At 44.4% G+C, this 21,174-nt stretch overlaps 2 protein-coding genes across 2 annotated transcripts in view; one reads left to right on the top strand and one right to left on the bottom strand.

Annotated features, from left to right (window-relative positions):
- INA (internexin neuronal intermediate filament protein alpha) lies at positions 1-13,828 on the bottom strand. The gene is made up of 3 exons (XM_025918178.2): positions 12,767-13,828; positions 4,121-4,245; positions 1-2,047 (listed from the first exon to the last, which is right to left on the bottom strand). Exons 1-3 carry the CDS (start codon positions 13,826-13,828, stop codon positions 1,735-1,737), a joined length of 1,500 nt encoding a protein of 499 aa, XP_025773963.1. The 3' UTR covers positions 1-1,734.
- Positions 13,775-21,174, top strand: part of NT5C2 (5'-nucleotidase, cytosolic II) — a 148,949-nt gene continuing 141,549 nt past the window's right edge. The window contains exon 1 of the mRNA XM_086680761.1: positions 13,775-13,886. The gene's annotated coding sequence lies outside the window, so the exon portion shown is untranslated. The remainder of the gene's footprint in view (positions 13,887-21,174) is intronic.

Genomic DNA, 21,174 nt, shown 5'->3' with positions numbered 1-21,174 from the left:
TTATGTTGGTGGGATGCGTGTGACTTTTAATTCTTATCTTACTAATGTTTTACAGGAAGTCTGAGGAGTAAAGACAGGGATGGAGTGAGGGAAAGGAAGAGAAAGCATCTTTCCAGTTCCTTGAACCATTGCAGCAGGTCCTAGGATAAGAAAGTTTAGTAAAAGCATCACGCCCTATCTGTTGTGAATGGAGATGCGTGACAGAGACCTGGCAACTCTTTAGGTCTGGTGGAAGTGAATGCAGACAGAGAATTAACCCGACATCAAACTTGGCACATGTACGTGGAAGACTGGGCAATGCGGCTGCTACACAGTTGGGCAGATGAAAAGCTGACTCTCCAGAATGTACTTCCTAGCACGTGAGTAGGAGCATATGTACCCCTTCTCTAGTCTGGGCGTCGCTGCCTCTCCAGTAGGGAAGGGAGACCCCACCAACCATGCAGCAATGGGAAAACTGTTGGGCAGGACTCTTTTATTAAGACAAGAGAAAGATTTCTTTTTCATGTTTGCCAGTGGTGTTGATTGACCAGAGGTGACTTCTTTTACTTTTGGGCAGTAGCATTGTTTCTGGGGATAATATAATTACACTTAGCGCTCTTCAAAGGCATAGGAGAGTAAAAGCAAGGCCTTGTTAGGACCTAGACTGTGGAAAAGGGGATAAGTGGGTTCTAAGGGTCAGGGTACGAAAGAGCTAATTCTAGATCACCACAAATGAACTGACACAGAGCAATGAGACCTTGGCTTTTCCCATCCACACAAATACTCACCTCTTCTAGCTTATACTACTAAATCTAAGGTCAGCTTAATCACAGCTTGGGACACTATTAGTGTGTTTCTAAAGTTAAAGTGAACAGCTACATTCAGAATAAAGTACTTTTTTTCCCCCTAATTAAATGGATTTGAATAAGCTGAAAGCCTAAAATCTAGGGACTCCTTTCATTATTGTATTTGTTGGGGTGACCCTTAAAACTTATCACTGCTTTTTTTTTTTCTTTTTTCTTTTTTCCTTACAGAATTGGAAGGACATGAAATGGGTAGGGAGAAGTCATTCCACGAATCACAGAAATGGTCAACATGCATCTAATTTTACCCATTGAACAGAGAGAGCTAAAGGGGGTAAGTTCTTTTGAGAAGAACCTAAATGTGTTTAAGGGGGAAGAATACTACACTAGCCTCTTTTTTTTTTTTCCTGAATGGAAGAAAGGATACAAGGAATTGTGAGAGGTGGGAGGAAGTGTCCATTAAACAAACACCTATCACTTGTGAAGCAGTTTTGTCAGAATGGTGTTGGATGTGGACCATTGGTTTACCTTTGGCAGTGATCTTATGTTTTATGTACCTAGAGTGAGACTATATAGCGGGGTAATGTCTGGGTATAGCGAGCAAATACAGGTTTTAATTTCAATTCACAGCAAATGACGATGATCACAGATTTAGCACCTTGATTTGTACTTCCTCTGTACCTGAATCATCTAATGCTGTGAAGCCTGAGCTTTAGGTGAGAAAGCGGAATTCTTAGGTAACTCCTCTGTGGTTGTGCTAGGACTGCAGCTTGCTCCAACCTAAGGGGTGCTTTTCTTATTAGAGAAAGTAAGGATTCAATGCTAAATAGGAGACTGAAGCCTTGAAGACATTTTATAGTGGTGACAGGTGTTTTGGTTCAGGAATAGGCTCTTTAACAAGTCGAATGCATATTATCCCCTCTTAAGCGTTAACCTTATTAAAGCAACAGAATTAAATTTTTTGGCTTGAAGTGGTACTTTCTTCTATATTCAATTTCTCGGTTTTCTTAGTAGATATGACCGTCTCCTCCAGTATTTCTTCAAAACTTTCTCCTATCTGGGAGGTTTTCTTAGAGGCCACCTTAGAAGCCTCTTCCTCCTCCTCCTCCTCTTTCTTAAGAGACAGCCCAGTGGATGAGACTTTGGAGGTTGTAGAACTGAGGATTCTAGGTGGGAGCAGATAACCCGGATTGGGAGGTGGATTTAGCCCTGAAATGCTTAATCCACTGGTGCTAAAACGTGTCTCTTCGCCTTCCAGCAGTTTCCTGTAAATCCAACAGAGAAACATTCTTAGGAAGTCAACTTGCAACTTTTTTGAAAAGAACTTAACCCTCCAGCTCCTATTCATTTTAGAAAGATTCCATAAGACTCTTCAGTTTCTTCATGAGATTGAGACCAATAAATATTGAATGCCAAGGCTCAAAGACTTGGAGTTTATCCAGCACACGCACAGGTACACGCACACATGCACACTCTCACATCTTCAGCACCAGCTGTGTTTAAGGCACTGTCAAAGGGAAACCTATCCTATTCACAAATATGTTCAAAAAGGAATTTCTGTACAATTCTTCTTGGCCTCATCACACCCATTTTTGGCATTTAAGAGTCTACAAAGCTCTAGGGAGAAGTAATGTTACTATTTAAAACCTTAAATGCAATAGGGATAAGGAGGTGAGAAGTCCACAAAGGAGGAAAGAACCACCTAATTCAGCCTGAACTTGAGATTTGTACTTTTTTCAACGTACAAAAGGAATGGAACCAACAACACAAAAACCAGTAAATGAAACTGTTTCAGATACCAGACTTTTTCTCAGCCTCACCTAACCAGCATCATAAGTGTGGCCCCAATACTTTGTTTCTCATAACTCTAATAATTTTTATGACCTTTTCTTTAAAATCAGAAACTCAAGAGCACCTGGGTGCCTCAGTCAGTTAAGCATGTGACTCTTGGTTTTGGCTCCGGTCATGATCTCACGGCTTCATGGGTTCAAGCCCCACATGGGGCTCCACACTGACCATGCAGAGCCTGCTTGGGATTCTTTCTCTCTCTCTCCCTCTCTCTCTCTCTCTCTGCCCCTCCCACACTTGCACTCTGTTTCTCTCAAAATAAATAAATAAACCTAAGAAAAAAAAAAAAAAACCTCTCAGATCTGGGTTGAAGCTGAACTCTTTCATTTACCAGCACTATGACTTAGAATAAGTTACACCGTCAGTCTGTGGTTCAAGTTTCCTCATCTGCAAAATGGAAAGAATATGACTAGATAATTTAAATATAGTATCTAATATAGTGCCTGGCACATAGTAGTCATTCCAAAAAGAGTAGCTGCTGTTACTACCTTTTTTTAAAGGTTCACTAAAACGTTGTTTGAGTAGAAATCCAGGAGGATACCTCACATATTAGGATGTTCTATATTGTATAAACCCTATTTTTAAATTTTTTTTTCAACGTTTTTTATTTATTTTTGGGACAGAGAGAGACAGAGCATGAACGGGGGAGGGGCAGAGAGAGAGGGAGACACAGAATCGGAAACAGGCTCCAGGCTCCGAGCCATCAGCCCAGAGCCTGACGCGGGGCTCGAACTCACGGACCGCGAGATCGTGACCTGGCTGAAGTCGGACGCTTAACCGACTGCGCCACCCAGGCGCCCCATAAACCCTATTTTTTTTTTTTTTAGGGGAAGAAAATGAAATATTTTATTTATTCTTGAAAATAAACCAAAGAAGAACGAATTGTTCACAAGTCTTAACGCTTTTAGACAAGTTGTGTTTATGTGCTTATAAACCCTATTTTTAAAAGTTAGAGTCTGGTGGATTTTTTCTTTTAATCTTTTTTTAATGTTTATTTTATTTTTGAGAGAGAGAGAGAGAGACAGAGACAGAGATAGAGCACAAGCTGGGGAGGGGCAGAGAGAGAGGGAGACACAGAATCCTAAGTAGGCTCCAGACTCCGAGCTATCAGCAAGGATCCCAACGTGGGGCTTGAACTCATAAACTACAAGATCATGACCTGAGCCGAAGTTGGACGCTTAACCGACTGAACCACCCAGGTGTCCCACAGTCTGGTGGATTTTATGTCAACCTCTGGATACTCACGTCATTTCCTTAAATCCTAGCAGAGGTAGGTAGACTACTCCAGGACTAGTAAGGTGGAACTGAGATATAAACAAGTTGAAGGACAGAGGGGTCAGCTCACCTGCACAGGGCCAGTGATGTCTTTCTTTCCTCATCCCCCCTCACCCATCAGAAATCAGAGAGACTGAAACCACTTTATCCACTTATTGGGGTAGTGTTGCCCCAGATGACTGGACCTGGTTGGGTGAGCATCCCCTCTGAAATACCTGTAAGCGGCAATCTCAATATCAAGAGCCATTTTGACATTGAGCAAGTCCTGGTATTCCCGAAGGTGGCGAGCCATCTCACTCTTGGTGTTCCTCAGATCATTCTCCAGCTGCCCGATGCTATCCTGAAAAGTGATATATCCAACATATTTGAGCCAGCTGAAATTCAGTAAGATTTACACAAAGAAAGGATTCTCAATCCTGACTCCACATTAAAAATCTAGGCCTGTCCCCCGGCCCGGATTCTGATCCATTTGTTCTGGGGTGGGGTTCCAGGAACTGCATTTTTTCATAAAGGTTGGATGATTTGGGTGCATGGTCAGGGTTGGGCACTTCTACTGCAGGGCATATGGTTCTTGATTGAACATCGGAGAGATATTTTCTCTTTTTTAAATGTTTATTTATTTTTGAGAGAGAGAAAGAATGCTAGTGGGGGACGGGCAAAGAGAAAGGGGGACAGAGGATCCGAAGCAGGCTCTGTGCTGACAGCGGAGAGGCTGATGCAGGGCTCAAACTCACAAGCCATGAGATCATGACCCTAGCTGAAGTCGGACACTTAACCAACTGAGCCACCCAGGCACCCCCCTCTCTCTAACTTACTTATCATCCCTCCTTTGTTTGTTGTATTGCTGCTGAATAACTCCATCGTTGCATGTCTTTTCCAAAACCAAAGCCTCAGGTTAGAAGCTTAGACTCAGAAAATTCCAACTGTGAAAAGCACAGAGGATGGCAAGTCTTCTCTGTCTCCATTCATTTTGATGGTTTCCTGGAAGTCTGATACTCAATCATCTCACTGAAAGCATTTTACACAATACATAAAGAGGAAGCAGAAAGACTCCATGGAATTGTTTTAATACAAATGACAGATTTAAATTATATATTTAAAACGAAACTAACTAGGTTCATGTAATAGCTTTGCTCCAAATTCTTTCTGGTGCAAACCCAGGCACGGAAGAAAACTAGCTTTAAAGTTTTGATTCTTGAGCAGCCAGAAGATTTTTTTTTAATGATTTATTTATTCCAAAAAAATTTTTTTAACATTTATTCACTTTTGAGAGAGACAGAGCACAAGTGGGGGAGGGGATTGAAAGAGGGAGACCCAGAATCTGAAGCGATCTCCAGGCTCTGAGCTGTCAGCACAGAGCCCGACTCAGGGCTCAAACTCACGACGGGAGATCATGACCTGAGCCAAAGTCAGATACTTAACCCGACTGAGCCACCCAGGTGCCCCAACAATTTATTTTTATTTAAGTTTTTTCCTTTGTTTATTTTGAAGAATGAACAAGAGTGAGTGGGGGAGGGGCAGAGAGAGAGGGGGACAGAGAGAATCCCAAGCAGGCTCCACACTGTCAGTGCAGAACCCAACGCGGGGCTTGAACTCACAAACCATGAGATCATGACATGAGCCAAAGTTGGACGCTTAACTGACTAAGCCACCCAGGTGCCCCCAGAGGATCTTTTCAAAACACAGCAGATTTTGTTGCTTACTTTCTTGAAACCTTCTAAGAGCTTTAGAATAAAGTCCAAACTCCTCAGCATGGTCTATACTATTCCCCTTGCTCAAAGTGTTTCAGCTACCCTGGCCTTTTTTGCTCCTTAAACTTACCAATGAACTTACTAAGTTCATTGCTGTCCCAGGCCCTGTAGGCTAGCTATTTCCTCTATTTGGAATGCTCTGTAGTGGGTCTTCCGTGGCCAACTCTGTGTCATCGAAGATTCAGTTCAAACGCCCTCTGCTCAGATAGGTCTTCCTTTGTGTCTAATGGAGGTACCCTTTCCACACTGACCTAGCACGGTATTTTACCTCAAGCCAGGCCAGTAGCTAGCCTGGGCAGGGGCTTTGTGCAAATGAGAAAAAGGCAACTCCAGTGAGAGGACAAATTACAAGAAAGCACATACTTGAAAGTGGCCACTCTGCTCTTGGCTCTTATCATTATCTGAAATTTTCTTGTTCATTTATTTTCTGTCACCTTCCTTTATCTCATGGTTTTTCAACCTGGGAACTATTGACACTTAGGGCTGGATAATTCTTTGCTGTGGGAGGTTGTCCTGTGCATTGTAGGGTGTTTGGCAGCATCCCTGACCTCCACTAGTAGCACACCCCCTCCCTCCCAGTGGGGATAACCAACAATGTCTCTAGACATTGCTAAATGTCCCCTAGAAGGCAAATCACTCAAATCAAATGTAATTTACACGGAAACAGGGGCTGTTTCTGTTTAGTTCACCCCCGGCAGCCCAGATCCTAGCACAATGCACACTGAGACGCTCAATGAATAATTGTTAAATGAATGAACGGTGTTACACAAGCACTTTTCCTATGACCTGAAAAGATGTGAGCTAATAACCCATATAATTCAGTTGCAGCTTTGTCAACGTAAAGAACACAGCAATTTAGAGTAACTTTTGTGAATGAGTGATGCAAATAAACATCAGAAGCCTCAAGAAGTAAGTGGTGAGGGGCCCTCATAACTTCCCGTGTGGGAAGGATAAAGCGGTGGTGAAGGCAGTGCTGATAACATCAGGGGGTGCAGACTTCCAAATCAGGAGACTGCAGAAAGAACGAAAACTCATACCACCTACCTGTTCTATAAATATTGACAGGAATACCGCGAAAGAGAGACTCAATTAACTGAGGGGTACAGAGCAGGGAATGACAAGCAGTAGGGAAAATACATATTACACGGACAGCGATGGGAATATTCCAAAGTGTGTTAAGGTATCATAAGGGCTTAAAATGGTTTTTACCAAAAATTTTCTTGATGGCTGTTACCAGAGTTTAAACTAATCTACAAACAAGTCTGCTAGTGAAGCACTGGGGGTAAGAGAGGCAACACTACCATGGTAAAGGGGAAAAGGGGAAAGGGGAGGAGGCTTTTCATCACGCGAAGTAGCAGGAGAAATGAAATTTGAGGAAAAGTGGAGGATTTCATCAGGATATTTGGGTTGTATTTCTTGCCCTGCCACAAATACCCAACATACCTCAGTCAGTTTTCTATATTTTAGTTTCTTCAAAACTTCCATTTCTACATATGGAATATTATAATGTTTATTCTTTCCTGAGATATACTGAGATCCTCAAGTTAGGATTCCAGCTTAAGGGACCTCACATTACTATATGAGTCTATTATCTGTTAAATTAGATAACAGGCATTAGAACAGCACTTGTCACATAGAAATTGCTCAGTAATTGCTAATGATTTTTATTACTGTTAATATCATACCATGTGACTCTATACCCTTTTTAATCAAATGGACAGATTAATCATGTGTCCTCCCTACAACCCCTTGGATCACTAAGGAAAGCAATATATAATAAAACTTTAATATTAGATAGTTGAAGGCATATTCCTTAAAGCACCAGATTAAAAAAAAAAAACAATTTTGAACAAAGACCTTTCTAAAGTGGCTTCTACAATTTTTTTAAAGTTTTTATTTTATTTATTTATTTAAAAAAAATTTTTTTAACGTTTATTCATTTTTGAGAGACAGGGAGAGACAGAGAATGAGTGGGGGAGGGGAAGAAAGAAAGGGAGACACAGAATCTGAAGCAGGTGCAGGCTGTCAGCTGTCAGCACAGAGCCCAACTTGGGGCTGGAACCCACGAACCGCGAGATCATACCTGAGCCGAAGTCAGATACTCAACCGACTGAGCCACCCAGGGAACCCCTAAAGATTTTATTTTTTAAAGTAATCTCTACCTCCAATGCAGGGCTCAAACTCACAACCCCAAGATCAAGAGCTGCACACTCTGGGGTACCTGGGTGGCTCAGTCAGTTGAGCTCAGGTGATGATCTTGCCAGTTTGCCTTTCAGCACAGACCCACTTGGGATCTTCTGTCTCCCTCTTGCACTCTCCCAAAAATAAATGAATGAATGAATGAATGAATGAATAAATAAATAAATAAATAAATAAATAAATAAATAAATAAATAAAAAGAGCTCCACTCTCTACCAACCAAGCCAGCCAAGCACCCCACTTGTACCATTCTTAATTAGGACATAAACATAATGCAACCTTTCTTAGCAACCATGGGTTGTGATAATGATCAATTATTTTTCTATAGTTCTATGATGTCTTTTATCTTCTAGGTCAGCTGAGGTATATCAGGTTATTTCTATCCTAAATGGCCCCAAAGACCAGTGTTTGCATTAGTGCTTGTTACTTATTGGTTTTCTTTGTTCTGAAAGTGAAACTAATGCTACTTGTCTTTGATGATGACTGACTCCATTAGTCCCTCTTCTCTATTTTGCAGCAGGCTTGAAATTCAAATGACAAAGTGCTTTAGAATCACAGAAAGTAAGAATGAGTAAGTGAGGGGCACCAGAGGGGATCAGCTTACCAATATGTGATTTGAGGTTAGATGTTTTGTCTCATCAGGGGGTTAGTAAGGTCCTTTTTCTTTTCTTTTTTCTTTTTCTAAGTTTATTTATTTATTTTGAGAGAGCGGGAAAGAGAGGGGGAGAGGGGCAGAGAGAGAGGGAAAGAGAGAGAATCCCAAGCAGGCTCCACACTGTCAGCGTGGAGCCCAATGCAGGCCTCAAACCCTCGAACCGTGAGATCATGACCCCATCTTGAGCCAAAACCCCAAGAGTCAGATGCTCAACTGACTGAGCCACGCAGGTGCCCCAATGTGGTCCTGTTTTTGTTTGTTTGCTTCAGAGCTGTGTTTGCTGAATAAGAGGTTGTTGGGAGCTGAGTTCTAGATAGAGGAGATTTCCTTGAATTTTTATGTTATACATTTCATACATTTATTTTATGGATCAGAGTAGACAAAAAGCACAACTTGGCTCCTTTCGGAAGGAATTGGGCTGACTGCTGACCATTGCTCTTCAATGTCTAGTCTCTTTGTTTGTGCTCTCTTCCCCCACACCAGGCTGTCTTGCATTGCCCTTCAAAAGCCCTGCCAAAGATGGCCTCCAGCTGGAAATCTGAGCAGAGCGCTGCAGTCTGCCCCCTCCCCCAACCACGCAGCTGCTGCTGGCTTAGCCTGAGGGAATGGCAGAGAGGCACTCCCAGTTCCAGCTGGGGTCTCTCCTGGAGTAATAGCTAAGACAAGTGCTGAGCATCTTCCCAAGGCCTGGAAGGATGCAGATCAGGAGTAAGAGAAATGGCCACACAAGCATCTGCACGGGAGAAAAGGAACCACAAACAGTGCTATGGGTTTCATCACTTTTAGCAGCCCTCAGCAAGGTGAGCAGTAGTGAACATAGCACAGTTTGAATGAAAGAGCGCATTAAGAATTACTGGGTGGGGAGAGGGGATTTTTATATGTGGACCACCCATATGCCTTATTCTCCTTCCTGTCTTTGCTTTCTTCCCCCCCCCCCCCACCCCACCATACTTTAAAATCTTGCATATTATGAGCTGGTGTATATTGTGAAATGCGGTTTAGGTCAGCACACCTCCAAATCAGTCTGAGGAACAATAGAATGCAGCGCTTTTACTGAAATTGCATATTTTCCTGGACCCCACCTGTGAACAACTGAATCCAGTTGGGAGTAGGGGTAGGCCTGAGAATCTTTTTGTTAAGCCCCCAAGTGACCTTGGTGGATCAATGGGTTTAGGAACTACTAGTTTAAATTTATTTCTGTGAAGGAGCAATCAAGGTGGCCCTGGTGACAACAATACAGTAAGGCAGAGAGGGGCAAAAACCAAACCAAATACACATGGAAGAACTAAAAAAAAAAAAAAAAAAGGACCAAATGCAGTTTCTTTTGAATTCTAATTTCAGAGATAAATCTATTGAGCCATAGACTTATCTATCAGCCACTGTTACCCCAATCTCTAAGGGGCCAGCCCCTTCTTGCTATTTCATTAGGTTATATTCCAATCTCATACTGGAGAGAAGAGGGCAGACTTGGCTCATCTCCCTGGGGAGCATTAACTAATGGTGAGCTTGATTGTTCAGCAAGGTCTTTCAAGGAAAGCTTTGGCTTTCCAAGACCATAATACAGGGCCAAGGCCACCGGTATCCTGAAAAAATATCCTTAGATGTCTTTGGCAGAACAGGGCCTCTAATGGTGATGAAGCAGCTGTGCAGGAACCAGCTTCGCCCTGGGTCAGAGATGGGAAAGGGTTCAGCTGGAGGGTGGCTACATTTGGATTTTGAAGACAACGGTCCTAGCTCTTCATAATTTCTCCTGTCACCTGATTTGGACGCTCATATGTCATTGTGTACTTACCATGTCACCTTGAATCATTCTTTACCCTTTCAAAAGTGTAATAAGCTTTCTCTCCTTGAATAGGCTGTCAGCATTCCAGGCATGGAAAATGTGACTTTAATGGGGCCTTCCTCTGCCTCTTAAGAGGGTGGCAATCTTGCAAGGGAAAATGGGTCTATCACTCATCTTTGAAGCAGAAGAAAGAGAACCGCCTCCCATTACTGCAGTGAAAGGGGAGTAGGGAGGGGTGAGAGGGCAAGAAAACAATGGCTGAATCTCATTGTGGAGAAGGAGGCTTTTCATCTTAGTCAGCACTGCCAGAATTGTTGAGAAAACAGCCAGAGGACACCCCTGTGACTTCAGGCCTTCAGGATCAGCAGGTGAGGATGTGAGCCCCTCACAGGACTTCAGCCTGAAGTCCCAAGGAGTAGGAAATAGCTTTCCGTTGTCTCATCTCCTCTTCCACTCCACCAGCAGGTCCACTGAGGCTTTGATGGCTCAAGCTGATGGGGGCAGCACTGCAGAGCTGCAGATGCCGCAGTTTCTGTTGTTTTGTTAGTTTGCTTGTTTCCTGTAGACTGTATCTGGATGACCCTACTATTGTCTAACACTGAAAGCCTTTTAAAGCAAACAAAACAAGTCAGACAGTACTGTCACTACCTCTTAGAATGTAGGGCTATACCAAACAAACAGAGGGCATGGCAAAGCCCAATTTAGATGACAGTTGCAGTTGTAGATAAGTTATTCTTTTTGTAGAAATACTGGGCTAGCCCTTCAGAAGACCACCTACCTCATCTTTTGACGCTTCTAGAAGAACACATGAAGTCTCAATTAACTAAATGTAATTAATTCAGGCCATGCAGGGGCTAGGCCATATACTGAAACATTCAAGTTACAGCTTTTGAAGCAGAACAGAAGTATTTACTTGAATTGTGCTATAATTCCAAATGAACCAAAACAAATGGTCCAAGCAAGCTTTCTTCCTTAAGTAACGGGGGTAGTTTATAATGGACAACATATACTTGCACACCGATAATAATTCTTTAGCTGTAGACTAATATAGTACTTTCAAGATTTCACTCCTTTCTTGGTTCTATTTTATTAATGTTCCCAAACCCTGTTAATTTCATCAAATGTAAGCTTCAATCTTTGCTAGAATGAATTATTGAAAATTTCTGAATTATTACCATTCTACCCAATGGAGCTTTTATTGTACCTTGAAATTGAATCACACTATTTAGATTCCTTTCTTTCCCTTGCCTCTGTACCCTCTGTGGTTATAAGCCCAGAATGTCCTATATAGTAGAACCGAAGATGCAGTCGCCTTTGTTTGGAGACAAAAAGGAAGAAAGATCCAGTCAATACCTTCACAGGAGCTTAGAGGACACGCAATGATGGAAAAAATAAGTGGCCTATAACAAAGATAGGACCATCCATCTCTGTGATTTACCACATGCATTTAGGTTGGAAAATTATTAAGGAGATGTGAATTTTCAAGTGAGACCTCACTGCTGCTGAGCACATTAAGTGTTTTTTGTTAAGTGCTAAGCCATCCATGACAGTGAAAATTGATGCTGTCCACGAGGTGACCTTTGATTGCAGGTAGCTAGGACTGATGTGATGGTGTTGCAGATGGGGAAAAAAAAGCCCAAAGCACTTAATTGCCTAGAGAGTCATAACTGGGACATGAGACGAGAGAGACATCATTTCTGAGATGGAAAGAACTCTAGATCAGCACCGAGGACAGCGCCCCTGACCATTCCCATTTGCTAAGCGGTTTAAAGCTTTCTTTAGCAGAAATATCCGTAGGTCCACAAGGAAACTGTGTGTGCGCGCGTGTGTGTGCGCGTGTGTGTGGTGGGGGGAAGGGGAACAGGGGGCAGTGCAGAGCAGTTGTGCCTAGCCCAATCACCCAGCCCCTTGGCTCCCAATCTCTAGACTCTTTTGAAGGCAAAAGTCAAGAAAATGGGATAGAACCCTTCCCAGTTCAGTCCAGCATTCTCTCTAGGGCAGACCATAATCCATAAATATCAATCCCGGGGCGCACAGAAAGAAAGCCTTTCAAAGTCAACCAAACAAGTCAGACAGCTGAGACAGCACTGTCAACCATGAGAGGCTGTAACCCACCTGCATTGGGTTCACTCCTACTTTTGGTGGGGGACTGTTCTTCAGATCGCCAGGGTGTTTATGTCCACTTGCGGACAGGGAGGCATGAATTAGATTTTTGGACTCTGAAAAACTTAAACTTAAGGGATTTTTCTAAAAGGTCTCTGACAGGGACGTGACGGGCAGGGACAGAGGGTGGCCAGGACTCTAGAATTAATGGTATAGACTCCAGGGCTCTTTGTTTGCCTCCAGTTGGAGCTCTTCCTCTTCCCTTCCCTCCCCTCCTCTCGGTTCCTAGAGCTCCAGTTGTGTGGGAAAGCGCAGGTAGGTGGGGGAGAGGACAGGGCGCCCCCTCCCTTTGCAGCGTTCCAGCTCTTACCTGGTAGCTAGCCACCTCTGCACTGTGCCGCTCCTCCAGCTCCAGGATCTGCCTCTCCAGGGACTCATTGGCCCCACGCAGCCCCTCAATCTCGATGGTGCGGGCCTGCAGCTGGCGCCGGTACTCGTGAATCTCCTCACGGCTTGCCCGGATGGCCTCGGTGCTGCGCGCTGCCTGCTCGTTCAGGTTGGCAAACTTGGACTTGTACCACTCCTCAGCTGACTGGAGGTTCTTGGCAGCCAGGGACTCATACTGGGCGCGGATCTCCCTCAACGCCGAACTCAGGTCTGGTTTGGCCACAGCCACGTCCACCTCGGCCGCGGCCTGCGACGACGCCTGCAGCGTGGCCAGCAGCTCGGCCACCTCCTCGTCGTGCACCTGGCGCACGAAGGCCAGCTCGTCCAGCAGCGACTCCACCTTCTTCTCCAGGTCCAGGCGGGCCAGCGTGGCGCCGTCCACGTCGCGCTGCTGCGCCTTCAGGGCGCGCTCGGCGCCTTCGCGCCCTCGGCTCTCTTCCTCGCAGCGCGCCCGAAGCCGCTGCACCTCCTCGGCCAGCCCGTCGCGCTCCAGCAGGGCCTGCGCGCGCGCCGAGCTCGCCTCCTCCAGCTGCGCGCGCAGGTCGCGCAGCTCGCGCTGGAAGAGCTCGCCGACGCGCGACGGCTCGGCGTGGCGCTGTCGCAGCGCAGCCAGTTCGGCCTCGAGCGCGCGGTTCTGCGTCTCCAGCTGGTGCACCTTCTCGATGAACACAGCGAAGCGGTCGTTGAGGCCCTGCAGCTGCTCCTTCTCGTTGGTGCGGATAATCTTGTACTCATTGGTGCGCGCCGCCGCCTGACTCAGGTCCAGCCCGTCGGATGCCGGGGCCCGGCGGTAGGCTAGGCCCAGGCCGAGCGACGAGGCCGAGGAGCAGGCGGCCGAGGAGGCGACATTGCAGCGGGACAGCGACTGCGAGCGGAAGCTACCCGCGCCACCGGCGCTGGAGAGGCGCGAGGATAGGCGAGAGCCATCTCCAAACACCTTGCGGTAGGAGGAGGCGCACAGGTAGTGCTCCGAGCCGAAGCTCATGGTGCTGGGACCAGGGCCGGGAGAGCGGCTGCGGCTGAAGGTCCAGAGGAGAGAAGAGGTGCGCCAGACGGGGCGCGGCTGGGCGGTGTGCACCGGGTTTTAAGGCGCCGGGGCTGGGGCGGTGCGTTGTGGGCGGAGCTCCTGCTCCGGGTCTGGCGGAGAGAGGGAAGGGGGGCCTTCAGGAGCGGGGGCGGGGAAGCGCAGTGACAACTGCAGCTGCGCGCGCGGGGGACCTAGGGCGCGGAGACAAAGCGATTTGCGTAGGAGCCGCTCCCTGTCCGCAGCGCCCCTCCCCAAGAATTGTGTGGTTTGGAAGTGACTTGAGCGGAGGGGTGCCTAAACGACTGGGGTTTCCCATCCGGACACTACCCGGCTCTGTCGTTTCCCTTGACCCTGTTCTCCTTGCCCCCTTTAACCCACCCGGAGTTAGGGTTTTCTGGGAGGTGTCCCGTACGCCAGCCCATCCCTACCCAGAAGCTCCTGAGGGTGAGGCACTGTTTTTCCAGTTAAGAGTGGGGACTTTGTCCGTTCCCTCAGGCTTTGTCCCTTCCCTCAGCCAGCTTGGGGTTCCCAAGGGGTAGAGTGGGTCTACGTCAGAGAGCATCTCATCAGCCGTTCCTCTGCAGCTCTCGCGGAAGCGCCCAGGGCAGGTGGCTGGGCGGAATGCCTGTGACGCCCCCGGAGAAGGGCGGGGAGGTGGGGGGGGGGGGGGGCGGATAGATAAAGAACACGGGCACGAGAAGCGGATGGTGGAAAGAAGTCAAAGAGCTGGGATGGCTGCAATGGGCAAAACTGCAATGCCCCTGACGTTTGTATAAAGGAACGGGTTTTCCACCCGCAGACCACACAGCTCTGTCGCTTCCCTTGACCCTGTCCTCCTTGCCTGCACCCGGAATTGTTGGGGGCTTTTTTTGTTTGTTTGTTTTTTTGTTTGTTTTTTTTGTTTGTTTGTTTTTTGTTTTTAGGAGGAATCCTGTATGACCATCCCCACTCCGGATCTCTGGATGGAGATGGATTCAGCACAGTCCCCACCACTCTCCATTGAATAACACCCAACTTCTTAATTCATTTACTTTACTTATCCAGCCCTGTAGGTGCTAGAGATTTCAGGCTATGTAAATCGTCATCTGGTTTAGCCGCGACCTTTCCTGTGTGGATCTCTCCTTGGACAAAAGAGGTCTCTGCAAACATTAAACTCCAGGAGTGGGGAAGGGTGCTGGCCACATGGCTGGCCTCCTTTATCGCACAGGGTGTGGGATGGGAGGAGGGGTAGTCAAGGAATGGGATCTGGAGAGATGAAGGCTGGGAGGAGTCAGTGTAGGATCTGTAGTATGCACTCACCTTCTAGCTTATTGTATCTCTCAGGATGTGGTTATGGCTTAGGAGAGGAAGTAAGAAGAACTTTTTAGTAAACTCCAGAATTCCAGACTGAAGGCCTTTCTTGATTTGGAATCTCAAGAATGTAGTTCTAGGATAAGTTTTAACTTTGTGGGTGGAAATATTACCTGAGACAGACCACTAAAGGAAGGGAGAAGGGGAGTCCCATGGGACTTTGAAACATAGTTCTTGGCTTTATGCTTGATGTCATGGAAAATGGTCAGGCTCTGCCACAGCCTGTCTCCCTGGTTCCTCATCGCAGACTGAGACCTGCACTGAATTCTGTGTTTATTGGGCTCAGAAATGCCTGATGAGGGGAAGGATGGAAGAATGCTAGCTAACACAACTGAGTGATTACTCTCTGTTAACCATTGTGCCGGGACTTTTGCATAGGTTACTTCCTTTCTGGCCACTCTTCAGGGTAGCTTTTACCCCCATTTTTGGGCTCAGCTGCAGCACTCTGCACAAGGTCACTAGCAAGCAAACATACATTCTTTCCTCACTACCTAATTCTCCTTCTTAGAGCAATGAGGCTCTTGAAGTCTCATTAATTTCCCTGCTGCCAGCATAAGGCTAAGTGGGCTTCTGAAGAGTTTTGACCAGTAACAAAGTAGCAGACTGGGTTGTAATTCAAAGAATCAGAGGTGATGGATTTGAATTGTGGCTTCTGCCACTTACCAAGCCTGTAGGGATAACAACACCTACCTCCCCAAGGTTGTGAAAGATCGAGTTGATGTATGTGAAGGTGCTTTGTAAGCTGTATGCGAATAAGGGGTTCTTGTCATTATTGTCCTCTTTCAAATAGGGGACATTGCTTCGCATCTGCCATCAACAGGATATGAATTGGGGCTAGTAATGGGATTGCAGGAAACTGTCATTTCCTGTCACAGACCTTTAGGCTGCTCCTTGGCAAAGAGAAAATAGCCAATCTTGATTGTGGTACCGGGGGCCAGCATGAGTGTCACTGAGTAGAAATGCGACAGATAATTAGATCTTACTTCTTTCTGGGTTCTAGTTCCAATCTCATTTCAACCATGTTATTTGGGACTGAATAACTAAAGATCAGCAATGTCCTGGTTGGAGTTTTATTTTTCTTTCTCTTTCCATCCTCCAAAAGAAACAGTACTCCCAAGGTAAAACACACACAATGCAGAAGTAAGGCAAAAGGCCTTAATAATCCAACAAAAGGGTAGTGGCCTGGAAAATATAGAGTGGACTGCGTTTTGTAATTTCTGAACAGCTTATCTTAAGATTCCAAACTGAGATTCTCCCATGGGACTAGTACCTCCCCTTTCTTGGCATACCACCCTACAGGCCCAGATGTTTGGCTTTAATATTTTTAGCACAAAGCTCTATTACCAAGAAGTGTTCTTGGCTGAGCCTCAAACCACAATTCCTTCCAGCTGGCCAGGTTTCTTGAAGGAGTGCCCTGCCCTAGGTAGAGGTTGTGTCTTCACCTTCCTATAATGTCAGACTCAGGCACTGTGGATACATTGGTTAGTCATTCCCAGGTTTTCCCTCATGCCACATCCTCTGTGGCCTCTCTGTGGCATTTGGCAGTGCTCACTACTCTCCTTGGTTTCAAAGACCCAGTTTTTGCTTTTCTGCTTTTCCCTCATAAACTCTTTTTTAGTAGAGGAAGGGAGGCTTGTGGTAGAATCTCTCCCTAAGGGATCTAGCTTTGCATCATGGCTCTTTCTAGCCATCGGACTTTGAATAAATCACTGTCATTTGCTGAACTTAGTTTCTTTATCTGTACAATTTGTTTAATGTTTATTTTTGAGAGAGAGAGAGAGAGAGAGAGAGAGAGAGAGAGAGAAAGAGAGAATGCACACAAGTGGGGGAGGGGTAGAGGGAGAGAAGAGGGAGACAGGATCCAAACCAGGCTACGTGCAGACAGCAGACAGTCCAATCTAGGGCTCAAACTCACGAACCGTGAGATCATGACCTGAGCCAAAGTCGGATGCTTAACCGACTGAGCCACCCAGGCACCCCTCTTTATCTGTCATATAGATAAAGACTACCTGAATATAGACTACCTGAGTAGTCTCCAAACCTGACTGCTCATTAGAAGTCCCTGGGAACTTAAATTCAGATTCTCAGGCCTTACCCCAGAGAAGAGGTTCTGAGAAGCCTTGACCTGCCTCTCATGAGACTTCTGCAAGGTTTAAATGAGATTATATACACAAAGTGGGTATACGATGACTGCCACGTGCATGCTCAATAAATGGTGGCTGTTAGAAGTATCAACTTCTTCATTCAGCAAATATTTCTGAGTGCAAGGCACTAGACTAGGTGCTAGGAATAGGGCAGATGTGAACTCTACTCCATGGGACTGGAAATCTAGCAAGAGAGATAGAGATTAAACAACCAATTACACAGTTAGTTATTAGTCATAATTGTGACAAGTGCTCTGAAGAAAGAGTACAAGTTGCTGTGGGGCATATAACAAAAGGCCTGACCTATGCTGATGGTTATCAAATTCTTATTTACAATTTCCAACTTTTTAAACATTTTATTTTTTTAATGTTTATTTATTTTTGAGGGAGAGAGACAGAGTGCAAGCAGGGGAAGGGCAGAGAGAGAGGGAGACACAGAATCTGAAGCAGGCTCCATGCTCTGAGCTGTCAACAGAGTTCGATGAGGGGCTTGAACCCATGAACCATGAGATCATGACCTGAGTAGAAGTCAGAGGCTTAACCAACTGAGCCACCAAGGCACTCGTCCAATTTCCAAATTTAAACTCACATCTCCAACTGCCTGTTGGACAGCCCCTCATGAATGCTTGCTGGTTTTCAAGTACTGTATATCTAAAAGTGGCCTCTAGCCTCTCCACCCCAGCCCACTTGTTAATGTTGACTTTTCTTTCTTTCTTTCTTGTTTATTTATTTATTTGGAGAGAGAGCAGGTGAGGGGCAGAGAGAGAGGGAGAGAAAGAATCTCAAGCAGGCTCTACACTGTCAATGTAGAGCCTGATGCAGGGCTTGAACTCACGAACTGTGAGATCACAACCTGAGCTGAAATCAAGAGTCAGACACTTAACCAACTGAGCCACCCAGGCACCCCTAATGTTGACTTTTCTGTCTTACCCCTGTTCCTTCACTTGTGTACCTCTCTCTTCCTGGTATTTCCTCCTCTGGCCCTACTTCAACTGTTGATATCCTTAAGGCTCAAATGCCACCTCCCCTGGTATTTCGAATGTAAAGTGATCCTTCCCTCCCATAAACTCTCCTCCTCCTCCCCATAGCCTTTACAATATTCACATGACTTATAATTACCTACCATCTTCTGCTGTTAATTATTTGTGTGCTTGTCTAAACTTAACTGGAAGCCCTTCTATATTTATGAATCTCTCTCAGCATCTATCACAGTACTAAACACATGTGAGGTGAAAAAAAATGGTTGAAAATTCTTTCCTGTACAACCACTTGGGAAGAGTCTTTGGCATGACACCAAGGGTGCAACCCATAAAAAAAATAAATAAATTTGACTTCATCAAAATTAAAAAAAATTGTCTGCAAAAGACCTGTTAAGAAGTTGAAAAGACAAGAAGAAGAAGGAGGAGGAGGGGGAGGGGAAGGAGAAGGAGGAGAAGAAGAAAAGACAAACCATAGACTGGGAGAAAATGTGTGCAAATCATACATCCCACAAAGGATTTGTATCCATAATATATACAGAACTCTAAACACAACAGTAAGAAAACAAACATTCCAGTTAGAAAATAGGCAAAAGATTTGAACAGATATTTTACCAAAGGAATATACAGATGGCAAATAAGCATATGAAAATATGTTCAATGTCACTAGCCATTAGAAAAATGCAAATTAAAACCCTAATGATATATACTGTCTACCTACTAGAGTGGCTGAAACATAATACTGACAATACCAACTGCTTGCAAGGATTTAAAGTAGCTGGATCTCGGGGCGCCTGGGTGGCGCAGTCGGTTAAGCGTCCGACTTCAGCCAGGTCACGATCTCGCGGTCCGTGAGTTTGAGCCCCGCGTCGGGCTCTGGGCTGATGGCTCAGAGCCTGGAGCCTGTTTCCGATTCTGTGTCTCCCTCTCTCTCTGCCCCTCCCCCGTTCATGCTCTGTCTCTCTCTGTCCCAAAAATAAATGAACGTTGAAAAAAAATTTTTTTTTTTAAATAAAAAAATAAAGTAGCTGGATCTCTTATCTGTTACTGGTAGAATTGTAAAATGGTACACCCATTCTGGAAAACACTTTGGCAATTTCTTACAAAGTTAAACATACATTTACCATATGACCCAGCAATCTCACTCTTAAGTATTTAGCCTAGAAAAATGAAAATCTACAAAAAAATATCTGTACATGAATGGTCCTAGCAGCTTTCTTGGTAATAGACAAAAACAGAAAACAACCCAAATGTCCTTTAACGGGTGAGTAGATAAACAAACCGTCCAATATGATACTAGTCAGTATTGAAAAGAATCAACTATTGGGGCACCTAACTGGCTCAGTCGGTTAAGCATCTGACTTCAGCTCAGGTCATGATCTCATGGTTTATGGTTTGTGAGTTCGAGTCCTGCATCAGGCTCCCTGCTGTCAGCAGAGCCTGCTTTGCATCCTCTGTCCTCTCTCTCCCCATCCCCTGCTCATGCTCTCTCTCTCTCTCAAAAATGAGTAAATATTAAAAAAAAAGTTTAAGAATCAATTTTAAAAATAAAAAGAATCAACTATTGATGAATACTTCTCAACAACTTGGATGAATCACAAGGGTATTATGCGGATCTAAAATGTTACATAACATGTGACTCCATTTGTGTAACATTCTCAAAGTGACAAAATTATAGTGATGGAGAACAAATTAGTGGTTGATGGGTTTGGGTTTGGGGAGGATGTGACTAAAAAATGTTAATATGAAGGGTTTTTGTGTGTGTGTGTTGATGGAACAGTTCTGTTACTCAAATCTATACATGAGAGAATGAGAGAAATAGAATGAGAGAATGAGAGAGAATGAGAGAAACTGAGAAACCTAGTAAAATCCAAATAGGATCTGTAGTTGAATTAATTTGCTGTGTCAATGTCATTTTCCTGGTTTTGATAACGTACTATGGTTATGTAAGATGTTATCATGGAGAGCAAGCTGGGTAAATGGTACCTGGGAACTTTCTGTACTATTTTTGCAACTTCTTGTGAGTCTTAAACTATTTCAAAGTAAGAAATAGTTCTTTGGAAAAAAATATATAAATAGGCAAATGTTCTTTGGAGATACATGCTGAAGTATTTTGGGTTGCAGTGTCATGATTTATATAACTTACTCTCAAATGGTTTAGCAAACACACACACACACACACACACACACACACACACAAATGGGAGATAAAACAAATGTGGCAAAGAGTTAATAGTTGGTGAATACAGATATTTATTGTATTAGTCTTGCAACTTTTCACTAAGTTTGAAAAATTTCAAAATAAAAAGTTAGGAAAATTGGTTAATATATACATGGATAGGTAGATAAAATAAGCAAAAAAGAAAGTGTCACCCAAATCTAGGATTGAAACAATGAACTTCTATCTAATGCTTTCCCAACTTCATCTAATTTAAAGTTTTATCCTCCTTCCTTTATGCGTAACAATAGGAAAATCCTGCTTGTTCTGGAGTAACAGAAAAAGGTCAGAATTCACACTCTGTTGGGAGTACTGTAAGTGCTACTCTGAATCCTTGGTGTTATCCTAATCATTTAACAAATATTTACTGAATCTTGACTGTATGCCGGCTGCTAGAATTACAACAATGAATATAGAAGTGATATAAAGTGTCACTATTCTCAGATTAAATTTTTTATAAATATACAATCATATACATTTTGTATACTGTTCTGCAGCTTTTTTTTTTATGATATTCACTGTGGCTATTTTCCGATAGCAGCTATGTAGATCTATTTACTTCTATTTACAATTCAGTGTAGTGCATGGATGTGCCATAATTTATTTAATCAGTTT

Source organism: Puma concolor, chromosome D2 (assembly GCF_028749965.1).
Source record: "Puma concolor isolate L17-30 chromosome D2, mPumCon1.1.hap2, whole genome shotgun sequence".
In the NCBI taxonomy this organism is placed as follows: Eukaryota; Metazoa; Chordata; class Mammalia; order Carnivora; family Felidae; genus Puma; species Puma concolor.
This window is presented reverse-complemented; position numbering and strand designations above follow the sequence as displayed.

Bases quoted from the DNA above. Each gene is read 5' to 3' on its own strand.
- INA (XM_025918178.2), bottom strand. From the start codon at position 13,828: ATGAGCTTCGGCTCGGAGCACTACCTGTGCGCCTCCTCCTACCGCAAG. The intron at 4,246-12,766 runs GTAAGAGCTGGA...ATCACTTTTCAG, and splicing joins CAGAGGTGGCTAGCTACCAG to GATAGCATCGGGCAGCTGGA. The intron at 2,048-4,120 runs GTATTTCAGAGG...TTGGATTTACAG, and splicing joins ATTGAGATTGCCGCTTACAG to GAAACTGCTGGAAGGCGAAG.